The sequence below is a fragment of the Oncorhynchus mykiss genome, chromosome 12 (genome assembly GCF_057628025.1).
Source record: "Oncorhynchus mykiss isolate SJ-2025 chromosome 12, ASM5762802v1, whole genome shotgun sequence".
Classification (NCBI taxonomy): domain Eukaryota; kingdom Metazoa; phylum Chordata; class Actinopteri; order Salmoniformes; family Salmonidae; genus Oncorhynchus; species Oncorhynchus mykiss.
Genome location: NC_143033.1, coordinates 67,579,981 through 67,599,185, shown reverse-complemented (window position 1 = coordinate 67,599,185; position 19,205 = coordinate 67,579,981). Strand labels below are relative to the sequence as shown.

Sequence of the window (19,205 nt, the reverse complement as noted above, 5' to 3'; positions counted from 1 at the left end):
GGCTCAACTTCAGAGCGCTCACCACTGCCGACTGACTCCATTACTAGATCATCAAGGTTCTCAAGAGAGCATGAAGAATTGTAATGATACTAGCCACCTAGCAATTTTATGAAGTTGGCTTTAGCTAGCCCAGACAGGTTCCCGATCTCCCAACCTCATAACTAGCTACCAAGAAGCCATTTTTAGGCTATCAATCAAGTTAGAGTAGCTTGCTTGACTAACTATTTTAGCTGGCATGCCTGCTCTAAAGGTTAGTTGACTTTAGAAAAGTAAGACATACCTAAATCTACTGAATAAGATTTACACTCCTTCAGTATTTTACCGAGATTTTGGCAGAGATGCAGCTTAGCATATTTAGTTTCTTGAAATAAATATCCACCAGTCAGGAGGATACAGACACCTTGAAAGGTATGCTTAGATATGCAGAAAAATAAACATGTTTTTTACATAGAATTAAGCATAATGGAAATGTTTTAAAGTTTGGTTACTAGCTAGCTTCCCGTCACGCTGTTGGCATCAGTTGCTGGGACAGCTACTAACTGTCCAGTTATCCTGCTGACCAAGGCAGGGTCTGAGGAGCTGCTTGGTGTAGCAGCTAGCCTAGCTGCTAGCTAGTTGCCTATCAAGCTAGCTGGGTTTTCTTGAGGGCTAAAACGCAGCCCGCAATGCGGTTAGCCATTGTGGCTGGGACTGCGGATTGACCCAGGCTTGTGGCTGTCTAGATCTCTGCTATTTGTTGTTGTTATTTCCAATCTTCCCTGTGACCTGCCCTGTCTGGAACTGCGAGGAGTAACAACGTAACCTAAATTAAGGATATTTTAAATTAACAAAAAGAGTTGTTACAACAACAAGAAAATAGCTGTGCCCAAATACTGGGAGTCAACTAATAAAATAATGGATGACCTGACAGAGAGTTCCAGGACCTGAAGAACAGTTTGCAGTTCTCCCAGGGTCAGCTCGATGAGTTTAAACAGGAGAACGGCAATATGACAGCAAAGTCATTGAGAGTGGACATCAATTCTGTATGTGAATCCATGATAACAATGACAGAGAAATCTGATTATCTTGAGGGACAATCAAGGCGGAACAACACGGAATTGCAGAATCTCCATATGAAACCTGGATGGAGTCTGAGGACAAAGTGAGGGAAATTATCTCGGAAAAACTGAACATGGACCACAGGATGATTGAGGTGGAGTGCCCCCACAGGACTGGAAACACCACCACCACCCCAGGTGACAGGCCCAGGCCGATAGTGGTCAAGTTCCTGAGGTTCAACGACAAGGTAGCTGCTATGGAAACAGCCAAGAACTTGAGAGGAACATACAGCATGTCTTTATCAACAATGACTATCCTGAAGCTGTGTGCCAGAAGAGGGATGAACTGATCAAATCAAATCAAACTGATCCCAGCCATGAAAGCTGCCAGAGCACGTGGGGACATTGCTTACATACACTATCAATCAATCAAATGTATTTATAAAGACCTTTTTACATCAGCAGATGTCACAAAGTGCTATACAAAAACCCAGCCTAAAACCCCAAACAGCAAGCAAGGCAGATGTAGAAGCACAGTGTAGAAGCACAGTGGCTAGGAAAAACTCCCTAAAAAGGCAGGAACCTAGGAAGAAGCCTAGAGAGAAACCAGGCCCTGAGGGGTTGCCAGTCCTCTTCTGGCTGTGTCGGATGGAGACTTTAGGAGTACTTTAGGAGTACATGGCCATTTAAGGCCAGATTGTTCTTCAAGATGTTCAAACATTCATAGATGACCAGCAAGATCAAATAATAATCTGTGGTTTTAGAGGGTGCAACAGGTCTGTATCTCAGGAGTAAATTGCAGTTGGCTTTTCATAGCTGAGCATTCAGAGGTCGAGACAGCAGGTGTGGCAGAGAGAGATTTGAAAACAGCAGGTCCGGGATAAGGTAGCACATCCGGTGAACAGGTCAGGGTTCCCTAGCCGCAGGCAGAACAGTTGAAACTGGAGCATACTGTACTAAAAATCACACAGGACACCAGATAAGACAAGAGAATTACGTTAGATATAACAGACTGACCCTAGCCCCCCAGCACATAGACTATTGCAGCATAGATACTGGAGACTGAGACAGGGGTTGGTTCGGGGGACACTGTGGCCTCGTCCGACGATCCCCCCCCCCCCCCCAAAAAAAAACATTGTTCTTGACCAAATACAATGGTATTTCTCTGTAAAAAAAAAACAGACTTTCAGCATGCTTAATGAGAAGGGCACAGAGGTCAAACATATTCTTTAAGTTTTCACAAGGTTTTCACACACTGTTGCTGGTATTTTGGCCCATTCCTCCATGCAGATCTCCTCTAGAGCAGTGATGTTTTGGGGCTGTTGCTAGGCAACACGGACTTTCAACTCCAAACATTTTCTATGGGGTTGAGATCTGAGTGGCTAGGCCACTCCAGGACCTTGAAATGCTTCTTACGAAGCCACTCCTTCGTTGCCCGGGCGGTGTGTTTGGGATCATTGTCATGCTGAAAGACCCAGCCACGTTTCATCTTCAATGCCCTCGCTGATGGAAGGAGGTTTTCACTCAAAATCTCATGATACATGGCCCGATTCATTCTTTCCTTTACACGGATCAGTCGTCCTGGTCCCTTTGCAGAAAAACAGCCCCAAAGCATGATGTTTCCACCCCCATGCTTCACAGTAGGTATGGTGTTCTTTGGATGCAACTCAGCATTCTTTGTCCTCCAAACACGATGAGTTGAGTTTTTAACAAAAACTGTAGGATTTGAGTCCCTGGCGGCGTAGTGTGTTACTGATGGTAGGCTTTGTTACTTTGGTCCTAGCTCTCTGCAGGTCATTCACTAGGTCCCCCCGTGTGGTTCTGGGATTTTTGCTCACCGTTTTTGGGATCATTTTGACCCCACGGGGTGAGATCTTGCGTGGAGCCCCAGATCGAGGGAGATTATCAGTGGTCTTGTATGTCTTCCATTTCCTAATAATTGCTCCCACAGTTGATTTCTTCAAACCAAGCTGCTTACCTATTGCAGATTCAGTCTTCCCAGCCTGGTGCAGGTCTACAATTTTGTTTCTGGTGTCCTTTGACAGCTCTTTGGTCTTGGCCATAGTGGAGTTTGGAGTGTGACTGTTTGAGGTTGTGGACAGGTGTCTTTTATTCTGATAACAAGTTCAAACAGGTGCCATTAATACAGGTAACGAGTGGAGGACAGAGGAGCCTCTTAAAGAAGAAGTTACAGGTCTGTGAGAGCCAGAAATCTTGCTTGTTTGTAGGTGACCAAATACTTATTTTCCACTATAATTTGCAAATAAATTCATTAAAAATCCTACATTGTGATTTTCTGGATTTTTTTTCTCATTTTGTCTGTCATATTTGAAGTGTACCTATGATGAAAATTACAGGCCTCTCTCATTTTTTTAAGTGGGAGAACTTGCACAATTGGTGGCTGACTAAATACTTTTTTGCCCCACTGTAGCTATCTATCTAATAGAACTCAGAGATTTTTTTAGGGAAGCTTTTCTAATTCAAACATAATTCAAAAGTGTGGTGTACCGTAGGGCAGCTCTCTAGGTCTTCTACTCTTTTTTATTTTTACCAATGGCCTGCCACTGGCATTAAACAAAGCATGTGTGTCCATTGTATGCTGATTATTCAACCATATACAAATCAGCAACCACAGCTAATGTAATCACTTAAACCTTTAACAAAGAGTTGCAGTCTGTTTTAGTAATAAACTGGTCCTGAACATCTCCATAACTAAGAGCATTGTATTTGGTGCAAATCATTCCCTAAGTTCTAGACCCCAGCTGAATCTGGTAATAAATGGTGTGGCTGTTGAACAAATTGAGCAGACCAAATTACTTGGTGTTACCTTAGATTATAAACTGTCTTGGTCAAAACATATAGATTCAATGGTTGTACATTTTTTGGACATTAACAACTGTTTTCATTGTTGACTAGAGACTACAGTGAATACAATTAGTTGTGGATTTCATGGAAGTTATTTCCAGAAGTTATACCCTCACTTGCTCGTTCCTCTATGGAATGAAAGAGAAACACTGGGCTAGTTTGATCGGTAAGGTGCAAGCAACCAACTGTAAGTCGAGTGAAGTAGTGGGAGGTTAATCCGCGGCAGCCGACAGTCGGGTACTGATGTGGTTTTCCAACAGCAAAGCTCAGTGCAACAAGTCAATGTTGCCATTGTTTATTATAATAAACATTTCTCCAACCCCCATATCACAAACTTGAAAATAGAGACAGTTGAAGTCGGAAGTTTACATACACTTAGGTTGGAGTCATTAAACCTTGTTTTTCAACCACTCCACTAATTTCTTGTTAACAAACTATTGTTTTGACAAGTCGGTTAGGACATCTACTTTGTGCATGACACAAGTAATTTGTCAACAATTGTTTACATACACTAAGTTGACTGTGCCTTTAAACAGCTTGGAAAATTCCAGAAAATTATGTCATGGCTTTAGAAACTTCTGATAGGCTGATTGACATCATTTGAGTCAATTGGGGGTGTACCTGTGGATGTATTTCAAGGCCTACCTTCAAACTCAGTGCCTCTTTGCTTGACATCATGGGAAAATCAAATGAAATCAGCCAAGACCTCAGAATAAATTGTAGACCTCCACAAGTCTGGTTCATCCTTGGGAGCAATTTCCAAATGCCTGAAGGTACCACATTCATCTGTACAAACAATAGTACACAAGTATAAACACCATGGGACCACGCAGCCGTCATACTGCTCAGGAAGGAGATGTGTTCTGTCTCCTAGAGATAAACGTACTTTGGTGCAAAAAGTGCAAGTCAATCCCAGAACAACAGCAAAGGACCTTGTGAACATGCTGGAGGAAACAGGTACAAAAGTATCTATATCCACAGTAAAAACGAGTCCTATATCGACATAACCTGGAAGGCCGCTCAGCAAGGATGAGGCCACTGCTCCAAAACCACCATAAAAAAAGCCAGACTACGGTTTGCAACTGCACATGGGGACAAAGATCGTACTTTTTGGAGAAATGTCCCTTGGTCTGGTGAAACAAAAATAGAACTGTTTGGCCATTGTTATGTTTGGAGGAAAAAGGGAGAGGCTTGCAAGCCGAAGAACACCATCCCAACCTTGAAGCACAGGGGTTGCAGCATCATGTTGTGGGTGTTCTTTGCTGCAGGAGGGACTGGTGCACTTCACAAAATAGATGGCATCATGAGGTAGGAAAATTATGTGGATATATTGAAGCAACATCTCAGGAAGTTAAAGCTTGGTCGCAAATGGGTCTTCCAAATGGACAATGACCCCAAGCATACTTCCAAAGTTGTGGCAAAATGGCTTAAGGACAACAAAGTCAAAGTATTGGAGTGTCCATCACAAAGCCCTGACCTCAATCCTATAGACAATTTGTGGGCAGAACTGAAAAAGCGTGTGCGAGCAAGGAGGTCTACAAACCTGACTCAGTTACACCAGCTCTGTCAGGAGGAATGGGCCAAAATTAACCCAACTTATTGTGGGAAGCTTGTGGAAGGCTACCCAAAACATTTGACCCAAGGTAAACAATTTAAAGGCAATGCTACCAAATATTAATTGAGTGTATGTACACTTCTGATCCACTGGGAATGTGATGAAAGAAATATAAGCTGAAATAAATCATTCTCTCTGCTATTATTCTGACATTTCACATTCTTAAATAAAGTGGTGATCCTAACTGACCTAAGACAGGAAATTTTTACTAGGATTAATTGTCAGGAATTGTGAAAAACGGGGTTTAAATATATTTGGCTAAAGTGTATGTAAACTTCCGACTTCAACTGTATGTGTGTACATTGTACAATCAATTGGTGACAGAGAGAGACTCATATCACATTAATTTGTACATAATCGACTGTATACATGATTTGTGGCAAAGTTGGTTTCGGTTTCAGTCACATCTTCGGTCACGTTCGTGTGTGTCAAACAAAAACACCCTAATGATTGGCTGACAATAGAGCCTCCCACAATGCAGGTGATGGCTGCAGGATGAAGTTGCTGTTGATCAAGTGATTTTTGTAAAGTTCATGCAGTCGACAACTATTATAACCCCATAATGCAATGATGGTAACCGACTTGACAAATGTGGTCTGCTCAAACACGGCCACTCTTTCCATGCCATTTTGATACAGCTACGACCGGAAGTTACTTTTTCATAGCAGGTTAGGAGAACTTATGGAGCAGGTCAGGAGAATTTATTCAACAGAGTAGGATAATTAGGTTAAGGTTAGGAAAAGAGTTAGGGTTCAGCGAAAATTTTCTTCTAACCTGCTACGAAAATCACTTTTAGTCATAGCTGTATCGAAGTGTTTTGAAAAGAGTGAGTGCATTCGAGCAGATCACTTTTGTCAAGCCTTGCATTATGGGGATAGAAATTGTGAGACTTACGCAACAACTGCATGAACTTTACAAAAAGCATGTGACCAAAGGTCATGAAGTTATGACTGCAGTCGACTGCAAATGTCTTCAGTTGCTCTTCACCAACTTCATCCTGCAGCCATCGCATGCATTGGGCGAAGCTCTATTGTCAACCAATCATTAGGGTGTTTTTGTTTGACCCACGAGAACATGACCAAAGATGTGATTGAAACAGGAACCAACTTTGCTGCGGTTCATGTATACAGTGGATATGTACAATTGAATGTGATATTTGAGGCTCTCTCTCACCAATTGCTAGTACAACATAAGCACATATATTTACAGTTTGTGAGTGTGTGATATGGGTGTTGAAGACATGTCTATTTCGACATTACAAAGAAACACTTTTGTAAACAATGGCAACACTGCCATGTTACACTGAGCCTTGCTGCAAATAAGGTAGAGAAGGCAGCTCTGAAGAAGGAGGAGGTAGATGTGGTGGTCCTGTTAGGGGGGGATGGAATGTAGGGGCATCATAGTGGAGGGGTTGACCCAGGAGTGACAACGTGAGTGGGAGAGAGAGCAGCAGGGAAGGTATTTTTTCTCTATCCAGAATTCTGTGAGGAGGGTCATAGGTATACCTGGGGAGTGAAAGGAGGGATGGGGTTCTGTTGACAAGGCTAAGTTTGGGTCATTGTTAGTGGGTAAACCCCCAGATTGGAAGTGTGAGTCCTGGGGAGGTAGAGACAGTGAAGCATGTCCTGTTGCAGGCGGTATGCTGAGGATAGGATCACTTTTTCTCTGTTAGTTGGCTGAGTTATAAACACATTTTCGCTTGTAACGATTTTGGGCTCAATTGAGAGGTAGAGCGAAATAGCAAGGAAGCTTCTGTCGTTTCTCCATTCCACCGGCCTGCTACGGGTGTGAGGCTATTACATATTTGAATATGTAATTCGCACTCCGACCTGAGAATGGTAGCAATACGCAATACAGAGTCTAGTCTGCCGGAAACGCACAAGGAGAAGAAGGAGAGCGGGACGAAAGAAGCGGTTGCTATGGCCGACATGTTTCCATGTCAACAATAAATGGACCAAGCTTCTCCTGATAAACTAGCCAGAGGTAAGTAGCTAGCTAGGTTATCTAGCTAGCTATTTAGTTAACTTGCTAGCCATAATCAAGTACATTTCAAAGAAGAATGGCTCATAACGGCGTGCAATGGTTGCAACTAAGAGAACGTTAGTGAGAAGGCAAGACAACAACCCACACAAGATAACTAACTAGCTAACGTTACAGTTTGCTAGTTAGGCAGATACTTTAGTAAGGCAGATACTTTAGTAAGATGTCTAGTTAGGTAGCAGCTACCTGTTAAAGTTGGCTGTCATAGCTAACGTTACACGAATAAAGACTACCGTTACTAGCTAGCTAGCTAACGTTAGCTAGTCAACCCTGTGGACACCTTTCACCCATTTTTGATAATTTCCTAAATATGCTTGACAATGTCATGCACGTCACTTTCCTGGCCATAGTGGCCTACCCTGCAGTCACTACATTCCTTGCTTGTGTTGTCATGGATAGAAGAAGACGAAGTGAGCAGGACTAGGAGCGTCTCTTAAGTTCAGCCTTTTCTCATAGCTAGTACTTGACAAACATTGTGGCCCGAAGGCTAATGCTTCCATTCAAATGTGAGTGTGTTTTCTCTGTAGAAGGAGAGGGGAATGGCAGAGACAACAGAGAGCAAGAAGGAGGAGGCTGATTACAAGAGGCTCCACAGCTTCCCACTCATCAGGGTGAGACAGAGTCTAGCTGCTGTGACATATATGTGGTTCACAAGTACAGGCTTTGTGACTGGGTTTCGTGGAGTAAATGGTGAGTGTTGTAATGTATTGTTCTGATTTCTTCACAGCACACAGACATGCCAGAGGAGATGAGAGTGGAAACGATGGAACTGTGTGTCACAGCCTGTGAGAAGTTTGCCACCAACAATGAGGTCAGGACTCTGTCTGTCTGTCTGTCTGTACACACACTGTTCAACAAGATTATTACAGCACACTCACTATTGCTTTAATCCACCCACTCAGCCAGTCGGGCATTGTGTCAGCCTGCCTCACCACTCATGCCAGCAACCCTGTGTGTCCATCTGGACTAGAACACTGGTTGTCTCTCTCTCCTCCTCCTCTCTGTATTTTACCCCCTCCATCACTTCCTCTCCTCCCTCAAAGGTCCGATTCCAAACGGATCCCTCGTTCCTGTCCTCAGGTGCTTGTTATGGATAAGTGTTCTACCCCCAGTGGGTCCAGTTATTATTGGCCGGATCCCATAACTTTAAACATCTGTGCGTTTAACTCTGAATTTTCGCTAACATCGTGAATTGATGAAAAATTTGCATGAAAATGTACATTTACAGCTTCAGATTTGGTTTCTGTATGTTCTCTAACCTCTCTCTCGCTCTCTCCGTTTCAGAATGCGGCGAAGATGATCAAGGAGTCGATGGATAAAAAGTTTGGCAGCTCGTGGCACGTGGTGATCGGGGAGGGCTTTGGCTTCGAGGTGACACACGAGGTCAAGAACCTGCTCTACATGTTCTTTGGAGGCAGCCTGGCCGTGTGTGTGTGGAAGTGCGCTTAGCACACACACAGGCGCTCACACAAAACACACACAGGCTACACACACACACCCCTCCCATCCAGTCTGTCTCTACCTAACGAGTGTGTTTATATATTTATATACACATCCTGGATGATTCACCCATCTCTGAGCTATGCAGTCTTTTTCTTTGTCATTTACTGATCGTGTATGTGTGGTGGGAATGGAGGGGGTGTGTGTGTACACGTGTTTGCGAGCGTGTGTGATGTCCCTTACGTCATTGATTGATTAGGCTAAGTCACTCTTGATATATTGTATTCAATATCAGCATGTCACACTCTTGACTTGTGTGTGCACATACAGTATGAAAATGACCAAGTCTTATCTGTATACAGATGTGATAGTTTCTACAGAACAGTGAGTTCACTGCATGAAGGAGTCTGGTGTCTCTCCTACTATCCTACTGATGGAATTCAGTGGGGCTGAAACACTTGCACTCTCTTTCCCTATTACTTTCTGCTCTACTTCTTTAACTCGAGGCGGCATGCGTGTTCTCATCATCTCCTCATGCTCACCTTTGGAGAAGAAAAAAAAATGCATCCAGCTCCATGTCTTTCCTCCACACCGCCTGTACGTTGGCACACTGTCGTCTCGGTGGGCTGCCATGCCATCTGCTGAAAAACATCCTTACACAAGCACACACCCTCTCTCAGTCGTTCTTATTGCTCTCAATTCACACACTCTGTTTCTCTAATCCTCTCTCTAGATTCTTGTTGCTCTCAATTCACACCATCTCTGTTCTCCAATCCTCTCTCTAGATTCTTGTTGCTCTCAATTCACACAATCTCTGTTCTCCAATCCTCTCTAGATATATATATATTTTTTATCTCTGTCTTTAGTAGTATAGCTTTAGTCTTCACCTTTCAGACATGAGTCCCATAAGCCACCCTTGTCTGTGTCTCTACTCCTCCTATAACTGATAAGATAGCACAGGGACTTTTATATCCTCTCAATGTACAGTAAATACTTGAATTTGAATGTGAAGATGGAATCTGATTTTGTATAGGATCGTCATGGGCTTTTTATGAAAGAACTTATTGTTGAAATTGTTATTTTCTGTCACACCACTGTTATAAGAATGTCATGGATAGGTGTCGTTGTTCTGAATTTGTATCACAACTGATGATATTACATGAGCTATTCTGCCTCTCTAGGCCTAGGCATTGCATTTCAATGAATATCAACCTAGGCATGCAGTCTCATTGCCACATAGAAACCTTTATGTTGCCAACTGTGGATGTCACCAGGTACCATAACACTGATGCGTTGTATTGTTGTTTTCACTTCAACACTGTGTGTTTGCATAAATTCATTGAACATGAAATTATTCCTGAAAGTGATTAAAAAAATAGAGTTTTTTCAAATCTTCCGATTTTGGGTGTTGTTTGTTGAAAGTGAATGACAGTATGTGGACCGGGGATTTATACAGTGCCTTGGCCCCCTTGAACTTTGCGACCTTTTGCCACATTTCAGGCTTCAAACATAAAGATATAAAACTGTATTTTTTTGTGAAGAATCAACAACAAGTGGGACACAATCATGAAGTGGAACGACATTTATTGGATATTTCAAACTTTTTTAACAAATCAAAAACTGACAAACTGCAAAATTATTCAGCCCCCCTAAGTTAATACTTTGTAGCGCCACCTTTTGCTGCGATTACAGCTGTAAGTCGCTTGGGGTATGTCTCTATCAGTTTTGCACATCGAGAGACTGACATTTTTTCCCATTCCTTCTTGCAAAAATGCTCGAGCTCAGTGAGGTTGGATGGAGAGCATTTGTGAACAGAAGTTTTCAGTTCTTTCCACAGATTCTCGATTGGATTCAGGTCTGGACTTTAACTTGGCCATTCTAACACCTGGATATGTTTATTTTTGAACCATTTCATTGTAGATTTTGCTTTATGTTTTGGATCATTGTCTTTTTGGAAGACAAATCTCCGTCCCAGTCTCAGGTCTTTTGCAGACTCCATCAGGTTTTTTTTCCAGAATCGTCCTGTATTTGGCTCCATCCATCTTCCCATCAATTTTAACCATCTTCCCTGTCCCTGCTGAAGAAAAGCAGGCCCAAACCATGATGCTGCCACCACCATGTTTGACAGTGGGGATGGTGTGTTCAGTGTGATGAGCTGTGTTGCTTTTACGCCAAACATAACGTTTTGCATTGTTGCCAAAAAGTTCAATTTTGGTTTCATCTGACCAGAGCACCTTCTTCCACATGTTTGGTGTGTCTCCCAGGTGGCTTGTGGCAAACTTTAAACGACACTTTTTATGGATATCTTTAAGAAATGGCTTTCTTCTTGCCACTCTTCCATAAAGGCCAGATTTGTGCAATATACGACTGATTGTTATCCTATGGACAGAGTCTCCCACCTCAGCTGTAGATCTCTGCAGTTCATCCAGAGTGATCATGGGCCTCTTGGCTGCATCTCTGATCAGTCTTCTCCTTGTATGAGCTGAAAGTTTAGAGGGACGGCCAGGTCTTGGTAGATTTGCAGTGGTCTGATACTCCTTCCATTTCAATATTATCGCTTGCACAGTGCTCCTTGGGATGTTTAAAGCTTGGGAAATATTTTTGTATCTGTTAGTGGAATTCTAAATTCCTCTGTATTATTTCCCAATCAGAATTAATTACTCTGTAAATGCATTCTATGGGATCGTAAAACCCATATTATTATTATAGGAATGGACAGAGCCCCAGTCTTAAACTCAGGTAACAGCGTTTATTTCAAGAGAGTACTGGGTACATACACATTTTACCACAGGTTATAAACTGAAAATGACGTCAGCGTTTTCTAAATGTTCTATCTCTTTCATGACACCGGTAGAGAGGCCCTATAGTTTCTCGAGCCTTCCCTCCTCTCCTAAAGCCAAGGTCAATCACTGTAAATCAGCATTCTAGACAGTCTGGAGATAGTCCGTCCCTGACATCTGGAGATAGTTCATTCATTTGTACAAAGGAACAGACCGTCTTTGTTACTAAACTCCTGACTATATTATATACAATTGGGAATGGGAGCAAGAGAGAAAATTCATATATGTACAGTACATAATAGCATTTGGACTAGTCAGTCCTGATTGAAATGTATACATAATTAGTCATCATTGATAAAAATTCCCTTAACAGTATCCAAATCCGGCTTTAAACTTCTTCACAACAGTATCTCGGACCTGCCTGGTGTGTTCCTTGTTCTTCATGATGCTCTCTGCGCTTTTAACGGACCTCTGAGACTATCACAGTGCAGGTGCATTTATACGGAGACTTGATTACACACAGGTGGATTGTATTTATCATCATTAGTCATTTAGGTTAACATTGGATCATTCAGAGATCCTCACTGAACTTCTGGAGAGAGTTTGCTGCACTGAAAGTAAAGGGGCTGAATAATTTTGCACGCACAATTTTTCAGTTTTTGATTTGATAAAAAAGTTTGAAATATCCAATAAATGTCGTTCCACTTCATGATTGTGTCCCACTTGTTGTTGATTCTTCACAAAACAATACAGTTTTATATCTTTATGTTTAAAGCCTGAAATGTGTCAAAAGGTCGCAAAGTTCAAGGGGGCCGAATACTTTCGCAAGGCACTGTATATACAGTATGTCTCTAGTGTCTATTCACTATAAAGCAAATGGGATGAAATGGGGAGGGACCTAACTGAAATTGTCCAGTAAGAATGAGTGATGAGTGAACTTAAGAGCGTCCTATCGTCCTGGGGGTGAGTGAACCTAAGAGCGTCCTATCTCCCTGGGGGTGAGTGAACTTAAGAGGGTCCTATCTCCCTGGGGGTGAGTGAACCTAAGAGTGTCCTATCTCCCTGGGGTGAGTGAACCTAAGAGGGTCCTATCTCCCTGGGGTGAGTGAACCTAAGAGGGTCCTATCTCCCTGGGGTGAGTGAACCTAAGAGCGTCCTATCTCCCTGGGGGTGAGTGAACCTAAGAGCATCCTATCTCCCTGGGGGTGAGTGAACCTAAGAGCGTCCTATCTCCCTGGGGGTGAGTGAACCTAAGAGCGTCCTATCTCCCTGGGGTGAGTGAACCTAAGCGGGTCCTATCTCCCTGGGGTGAGATAACCTAAGAGCGTCCTATCTCCCTGGGGGTGAGTGAACCTAAGAGCGTCCTATCTCCCTGGGGGTGAGTGAACCTAAGAGCGTCCTATCTCCCTGGGGGTGAGTGAACCTAAGAGTGTCCTATCTCCCAGGGTGTGAGTGAACCTAAGAGCGTCCTATCTCCCTGGGGGTGAGTGAACCTAAGAGCGTCCTATCTCCCAGGGTGTGAGTGAACCTAAGAGCGTCCTATCTCCCTGGGGGTGAGTGAACCTAAGAGCGTCCTATCTCCCAGGGTGTGAGTGAACCTAAGAGCGTCCTATCTCCATGGGGGTGGGTGAACCTAATACCGTCCTATCGTCCTGGGGGTGAGTGAACCTAAGAGCGTCCTATCTCCCTGGGGGTGAGTGAACCTCAGAGCGTCCTATCTCCCTGGGGGTGAGTGAACCTCAGAGCGTCCTATCTCCCAGGGTGTGAGTGAACCTAAGAGCGTCCTATCTCCCTGGGGGTGAGTGAACCTAAGAGCGTCCTATCTCCCAGGGTGTGAGTGAACCTAAGAGCGTCCTATCTCCATGGGGGTGGGTGAACCTAATACCGTCCTATCTCCCTGGGGGTGAGTGAACCTAAGAGCGTCCTATCGTCCTGGGGGTGAGTGAACCTAAGAGCGTCCTATCTCCCTGGGGGTGAGTGAACCTAAGAGCGTCCTATCTCCATGGGGGTGGGTGAACCTAATACCGTCCTATCGTCCTGGGGGTGAGTGAACCTAAGAGCGTCCTATCTCCCTGGGGTGAGTGAACCTCAGAGCGTCCTATCTCCCTGGGGGTGAGTGAACCTAAGAGCGTCCTATCTCCCTGGGGTGAGTGAACCTCAGAGCGTCCTATCTCCCTGGGGGTGAGTGAACCTCAGAGCGTCCTATCTCCCTGGGGGTGAGTGAACCTAAGAGCGTCCTATCTCCCTGGGGGTGAGTGAACCTAAGAGCGTCCTATCTCCATGGGGGTGGGTGAACCTAATACCGTCCTATCGTCCTGGGGGTGAGTGAACCTAAGAGCGTCCTATCTCCCTGGGGGTGAGTGAACCTCAGAGCGTCCTATCTCCCTGGGGGTGAGTGAACCTCAGAGCGTCCTATCTCCCTGGGGGTGAGTGAACCTCAGAGCGTCCTATCTCCCTGGGGGTGAGTGAACCTAAGAGCGTCCTATCTCCCTGGGGGTGAGTGAACCTAAGAGCGTCCTATCTCCATGGGGGTGGGTGAACCTAATACCGTCCTATCTCCCTGGGGGTGAGTGAACCTCAGAGCGTCCTATCTCCCTGGGGGTGAGTGAACCTCAGAGCGTCCTATCTCCCTGGGGGTGAGTGAACCTAAGAGCGTCCTATCTCCCTGGGGGTGAGTGAACCTCAGAGCGTCCTATCTCCCTGGGGGTGAGTGAACCTCAGAGCGTCCTATCTCCCTGGGGGTGAGTGAACCTAAGAGCGTCCTATCTCCCTGGGGGTGAGTGAACCTCAGAGCGTCCTATCTCCCTGGGGGTGAGTGAACCTAAGAGCGTCCTATCTCCCTGGGGGTGAGTGAACCTAAGAGCGTCCTATCTCCCTGGGGGTGAGTGAACCTCAGAGCGTCCTATCTCCCTGGGGGTGAGTGAACCTCAGAGCGTCCTATCTCCTAGACTAGAGAATTAATGATATACTGCTCAATACTCCGCCTCACACTGTTATTGAGTGCAAGCAGTAAGAGTGGTTTTAAATCTTAGCTTTCTTTTCCTCTTCTAAATCATCCCAAATTCCCAGAACCCTCTAGTCTCTCCCTGAGTTATATTTTTCCCTCATGTATTCCTTTTTATTTGTTGCTCTGTCTGCCTTAGTTTCATTTCTCTCTCCGTTTATTCAGCTGGAGCAAAATAATATTGCTTTTCCTTCTTCTCTCTTTTCTGTTCAGGTCTTCTCTCTGCTTCCTCTAATTTGATCCCTTGCCTCTCTCCATCTCTATCCCCCCACATGAAAAACAAATACCATAGTATACTATGGCATAAATATTACAGTATTCACTATAGTGTTTTTGTGGACATTACTGTAGTATTTACTACAGTGTTTTTTTGCAGATAATATTGTTATATTTACTATAGTATTCTCTAGGATACTACAGAATTCTATAGTAAGTACTACACATGATTGAGGGATACTACATTTTGTACATAGTATTCTAAAGTATACAGTTTACTACACTGAACAAAAATATAACTGCAAAATATAAAATGTTGGTCCCATGTTTCATGAGCTGAAATAAAAGATTCCAGAAATGTTCCATATGCACAAAAACGTATTTCTCTTGAATTTTGTGAACAAATTTGTTTACATCCCTATTAGTAAACATTTATCATTTTCCAAGATAATCCATCCACCTGACAGGTGTGGTATATCAAGAAGCTGATTTAACAGCATGGTCATTACACAGGTGCACCTTGTGCTGGGGACAATAAAGGCAACTTTAAAATGTGCAGTTTTGTTACACAACACAATGCCACAGATGTCTTAAGTTTTACAATTGGCATGCTGACTACAGGAATGTCCACCAGAGCTGTTGCCAGAGAATGTAATGTTAGTTTCTCTACCATAAGCTGCCTTCAACATTGTTTTAGAGATTTTGGCAGTACGTCCAACTGGCCTCACAACTGAAGACCACGTGTAACCACGCCTGCCCAGGACCTCCACATCCGGCTTCTTCACCTGCGGGGATCGTCTGAAGGGGGGTGTGGGGGGTGCTGAGGAGTATTTATGTCTGTAATAAAACCTTTTTGTGTGGAAAAACTCATTTTGATTGGCTGGGCCTGGTCCCCAGTGGGTGGGCCTGGCTACCAAGTGGGTGGGCCTATTACCCTCCCAGGCCCACCAATGACTTCACAACTGCTCAGTCATGTGAAATCCATAGATTAGGGCCTAATGGATTTATTTCAATTGACTTATCTCCTTATATGAACTGTAACTCAGTAACATATTTGAAGTTGTTGCATGTTGCGTTTATATTTTTGTTCAGTATACAGTTGAAGTTGGAAGTATGTATACCCTTAGGTTGGAATCATTAAAACTCGTTTTTAAACCACTCCACAAACGTATTGTTAACAAACTATAGTTTTGTCAAATCGGTTAGGACATCTACTGTGTGCATGACAAGTCATTTTACAAGAATTGTTTGCAGACAGATTATTTCACAGATTATTGACTATCACAATTCCAGTGGGTCACAGAACTTTTCATACACTAAGTTGACTGTGCATTTAAACAGCTTGGAAAATTTCGGAAAATACATCATGGCTTTAGAAACTTCTGGTAGGCTAATTGACATCATTTGAGTTATGCGGATGTATTGAAGCAATATCTCAAGACATCAGTCAGGAAGTTAAAGCTTGGTCGCAAATGGGTCTTCCAAATGGACAATAACCCCCAAGCATACTTCCAAAGTTGTGGCAAAATGGCTTAAGGACAAAAAGTCAAGATATTGGAGTGGCCATCACAAGGCCCTGACCTCAATCTTACAGATGAATTTGTGGGCAGAACTGAAAAAGTGTGTGCGAGCAAGGAGGTCTACAAACCTGACTCAGTTACACCAGCTCTGTCAGGGCCAAAATTCACCCAACTTATTGTGGGAAGCTTGTGGGGGGCTACCTGAAATGTTTGACCCAAGTTAAACAATTTGAAGGCAATGCCACCAAATACTAATTGACTGTATGTTAACTTCTGACCCACTGGGAATGTGATGAAAGAAATATAAACTGAAATAAATCATTCTCTCTACTATTATTCTGACATTTCACTTTCTTAAAATAAAGTGGTGATCCTAACTGACAGGGAATTTTTACTAGGATTAAAATTCAGGAATTGTAAATAACGGAGTTTAAATGTATTTGGCTATGGTGTATGTAAACTTCAGACTTCAACTGTGTATAATTATACAGTAAGTACTGTAGTATTATATAATAAACTGTAGTTTTTTTCATGTTAGGGCCTCCCCCTCCTATTTTCCCTCTACTTCCTCCATGCTCTCTCCCTCACCACCAACACACACACAGTCTGACACACTGACACACACATTCTCTCTCTGTCTCTATAGCCAGTGACAGATTGTCCCAGTGGGAGACAGGGAGGATGAGCACTATCCCACAAGCTGTTGCCTTGGAACAGAGAGGGAGAGAGGGATGGATTTGTAGAGAATAAGAGTCAGGGAGTTAAAGAAAAAAGGAATTATGAGGGTGGGATAAGGATGACAGTCCTTTTGGAATGCCGTTATGCAGGATTACACAAGGATTATTTAACTGTGTGGCTATGTGTGTGGAATCTCTGGATCCGTCATATCAATGCAAATTAACACGTTTCCAGCACTATGTCTTGGTATTCCACATGTCCCCTCTTGCTGTTCATTTCCCATGCATGATATTTCCCCTCACTCCATCTACTCCATATTTCTCCCCTCCTTCCATTGCTTTTTTTTCTTACTTTCTCTTAATCTCTCCCTCTCCTCCCACTCTTTTTCTTCTCTCATTCTCTCCATCTATCTCTCTCTCTCTTTCACTGGATTTAAATTAAATATTCATTGGTAGCCAGTGAGTGACTGAACCACCAGCGCAACCCACAGTGACTGCCATCAAAGAGCTCTACCCTCATCTCTCTGCTGGCCCCGCCATCATTTCACCCACCATCTGTAACATGAAACACTCTCCCTCTCTCTCCTGTCTCTCTCTTCCTCTCTCTGTCTCAACACTGTATAAGTAAGTCTGCCTAGTCTCTGAGGTACAACACATTAGTAGATCAGGTCAACGTTGTTCTTGTACCATGCCTTTCTTTCTAGTCCAAATCTACACCTTACAGATTAATCTTCTGGTTGGTTTGAAGTAACAGACTCTCCAATTATGGTGAGAATTCTGGATCGTTTCCAAGCAACCTACATTAAGCTTTAACTGCTCTGAGGGAAACAGGACGGGCTTTGAAGCTTCTGTGTGTCTGTCTTTCTGTGTGAGTGTGAGTGTGTGTGTTTGTGTGTGTGTGTGTGTGTGTGTGTGTGTGTGTGTGTGTGTGTGTGTGTGTGTGTGTGTGTGTGTGTGTGTGTGTGTGTGTGTGTGTGTGTGTGTGTGTGTGCGTGCATGTGCATGCATGTGCATGTGAGTGAGTGCGTGTGTGTATGCGCGCACGTTTTTGCATGTGTGTCAGAGAGAGAGTGAGAGAGAGAGAGACACACAGAGAATACAGACAACGTTATTTTAACGTATCATCATTATAAGTGCATTTTACAAGTACATATACACCAATAAATAAACAATAAAGCAACACATTTATGCTGGCTCTTTTTGTTTCAACACTTTCCGTACAAAATGCCTCAGGTTAAAAATAATCTATGAACATCTATAGGGAGCAGCCTATAAGTAACATGATATGCATTATTCATGTCATTTCTCTCATAGCTATGGTGTTTCACTATCAATGACTTTGTACAGCATACTAGGGAATAAATTGGACCCACCAGGAAATAATCAGGGACGGAGGGAAGGAATTAAAGGGATAGATGTAGATAAAGAATGCATTTATCAGCAGGTAAGAGTGCTGGAGGGAGGGTAAAAGGAAGCGGGGAGTGTGGAAATTGAGGAGAGATGGATGAAGCTGAGAGGAGAGGCGGAGTACAAATATTTGATCTGGTCTGTGTTCATGGGTGCTTTGTAAAGTCAGAAGAGACGTACCACTACACTATGTGCGCGTGCCTGTGTCTGGAGGGAGGGCCCTGGTGGTCAAAAGGAGTGCACTAAATAGGGAATAGGCTGCCACTTGGCATGCACACTAAGTAGACGGAGGGCTGGGGGCTGTAGACTAATGAGGCTGCAAATAGAGAATGGGAGCCAGTCAATAGAGAATGAGAGCCAGCGCGCGTGTGTGTCATGTGTAATAAATCATCTACAATTCAATCCAATTGCACATTAAAATATGTATTTCTATTGCAAGTGTCTGGTCTAAAAAAAAGGGGTAAAGTGTATGAATGTCCCTTCCTCACTGTAACATCCATCCAGGGCACTCTAACCTGGCTCCTTCCTCTGTTATGTTTGAACTTGTCAGGTCCGTCATAACGAGTAGACCAAGGCTGAGATGAAGAGATGAATACATTCTTCT

The 19,205-nt window shown here is 43.5% G+C and overlaps 1 protein-coding gene across 2 annotated transcripts; it reads left to right on the top strand.

Annotated features, from left to right (window-relative positions):
- The first annotated feature begins 6,941 nt into the window (after positions 1-6,941).
- On the top strand, positions 6,942-10,388 carry LOC110538008 (dynein axonemal light chain 4). 2 transcript variants are annotated; one of them, XM_021624526.3, is made up of 4 exons: positions 6,942-7,500; positions 8,085-8,168; positions 8,285-8,368; positions 8,842-10,388. In XM_021624526.3, exons 2-4 carry the CDS (start codon positions 8,097-8,099, stop codon positions 9,004-9,006), a joined length of 321 nt encoding a protein of 106 aa, XP_021480201.1. In that variant the 5' UTR covers positions 6,942-7,500; positions 8,085-8,096; the 3' UTR covers positions 9,007-10,388. The 2 variants fall into 2 exon arrangements, with proteins under 2 accessions (XP_021480201.1, XP_021480200.1); XM_021624525.3 differs by having other exon boundaries at positions 7,387-7,500; positions 8,069-8,168.
- The last annotated feature ends 8,817 nt before the right edge of the window (positions 10,389-19,205 follow it).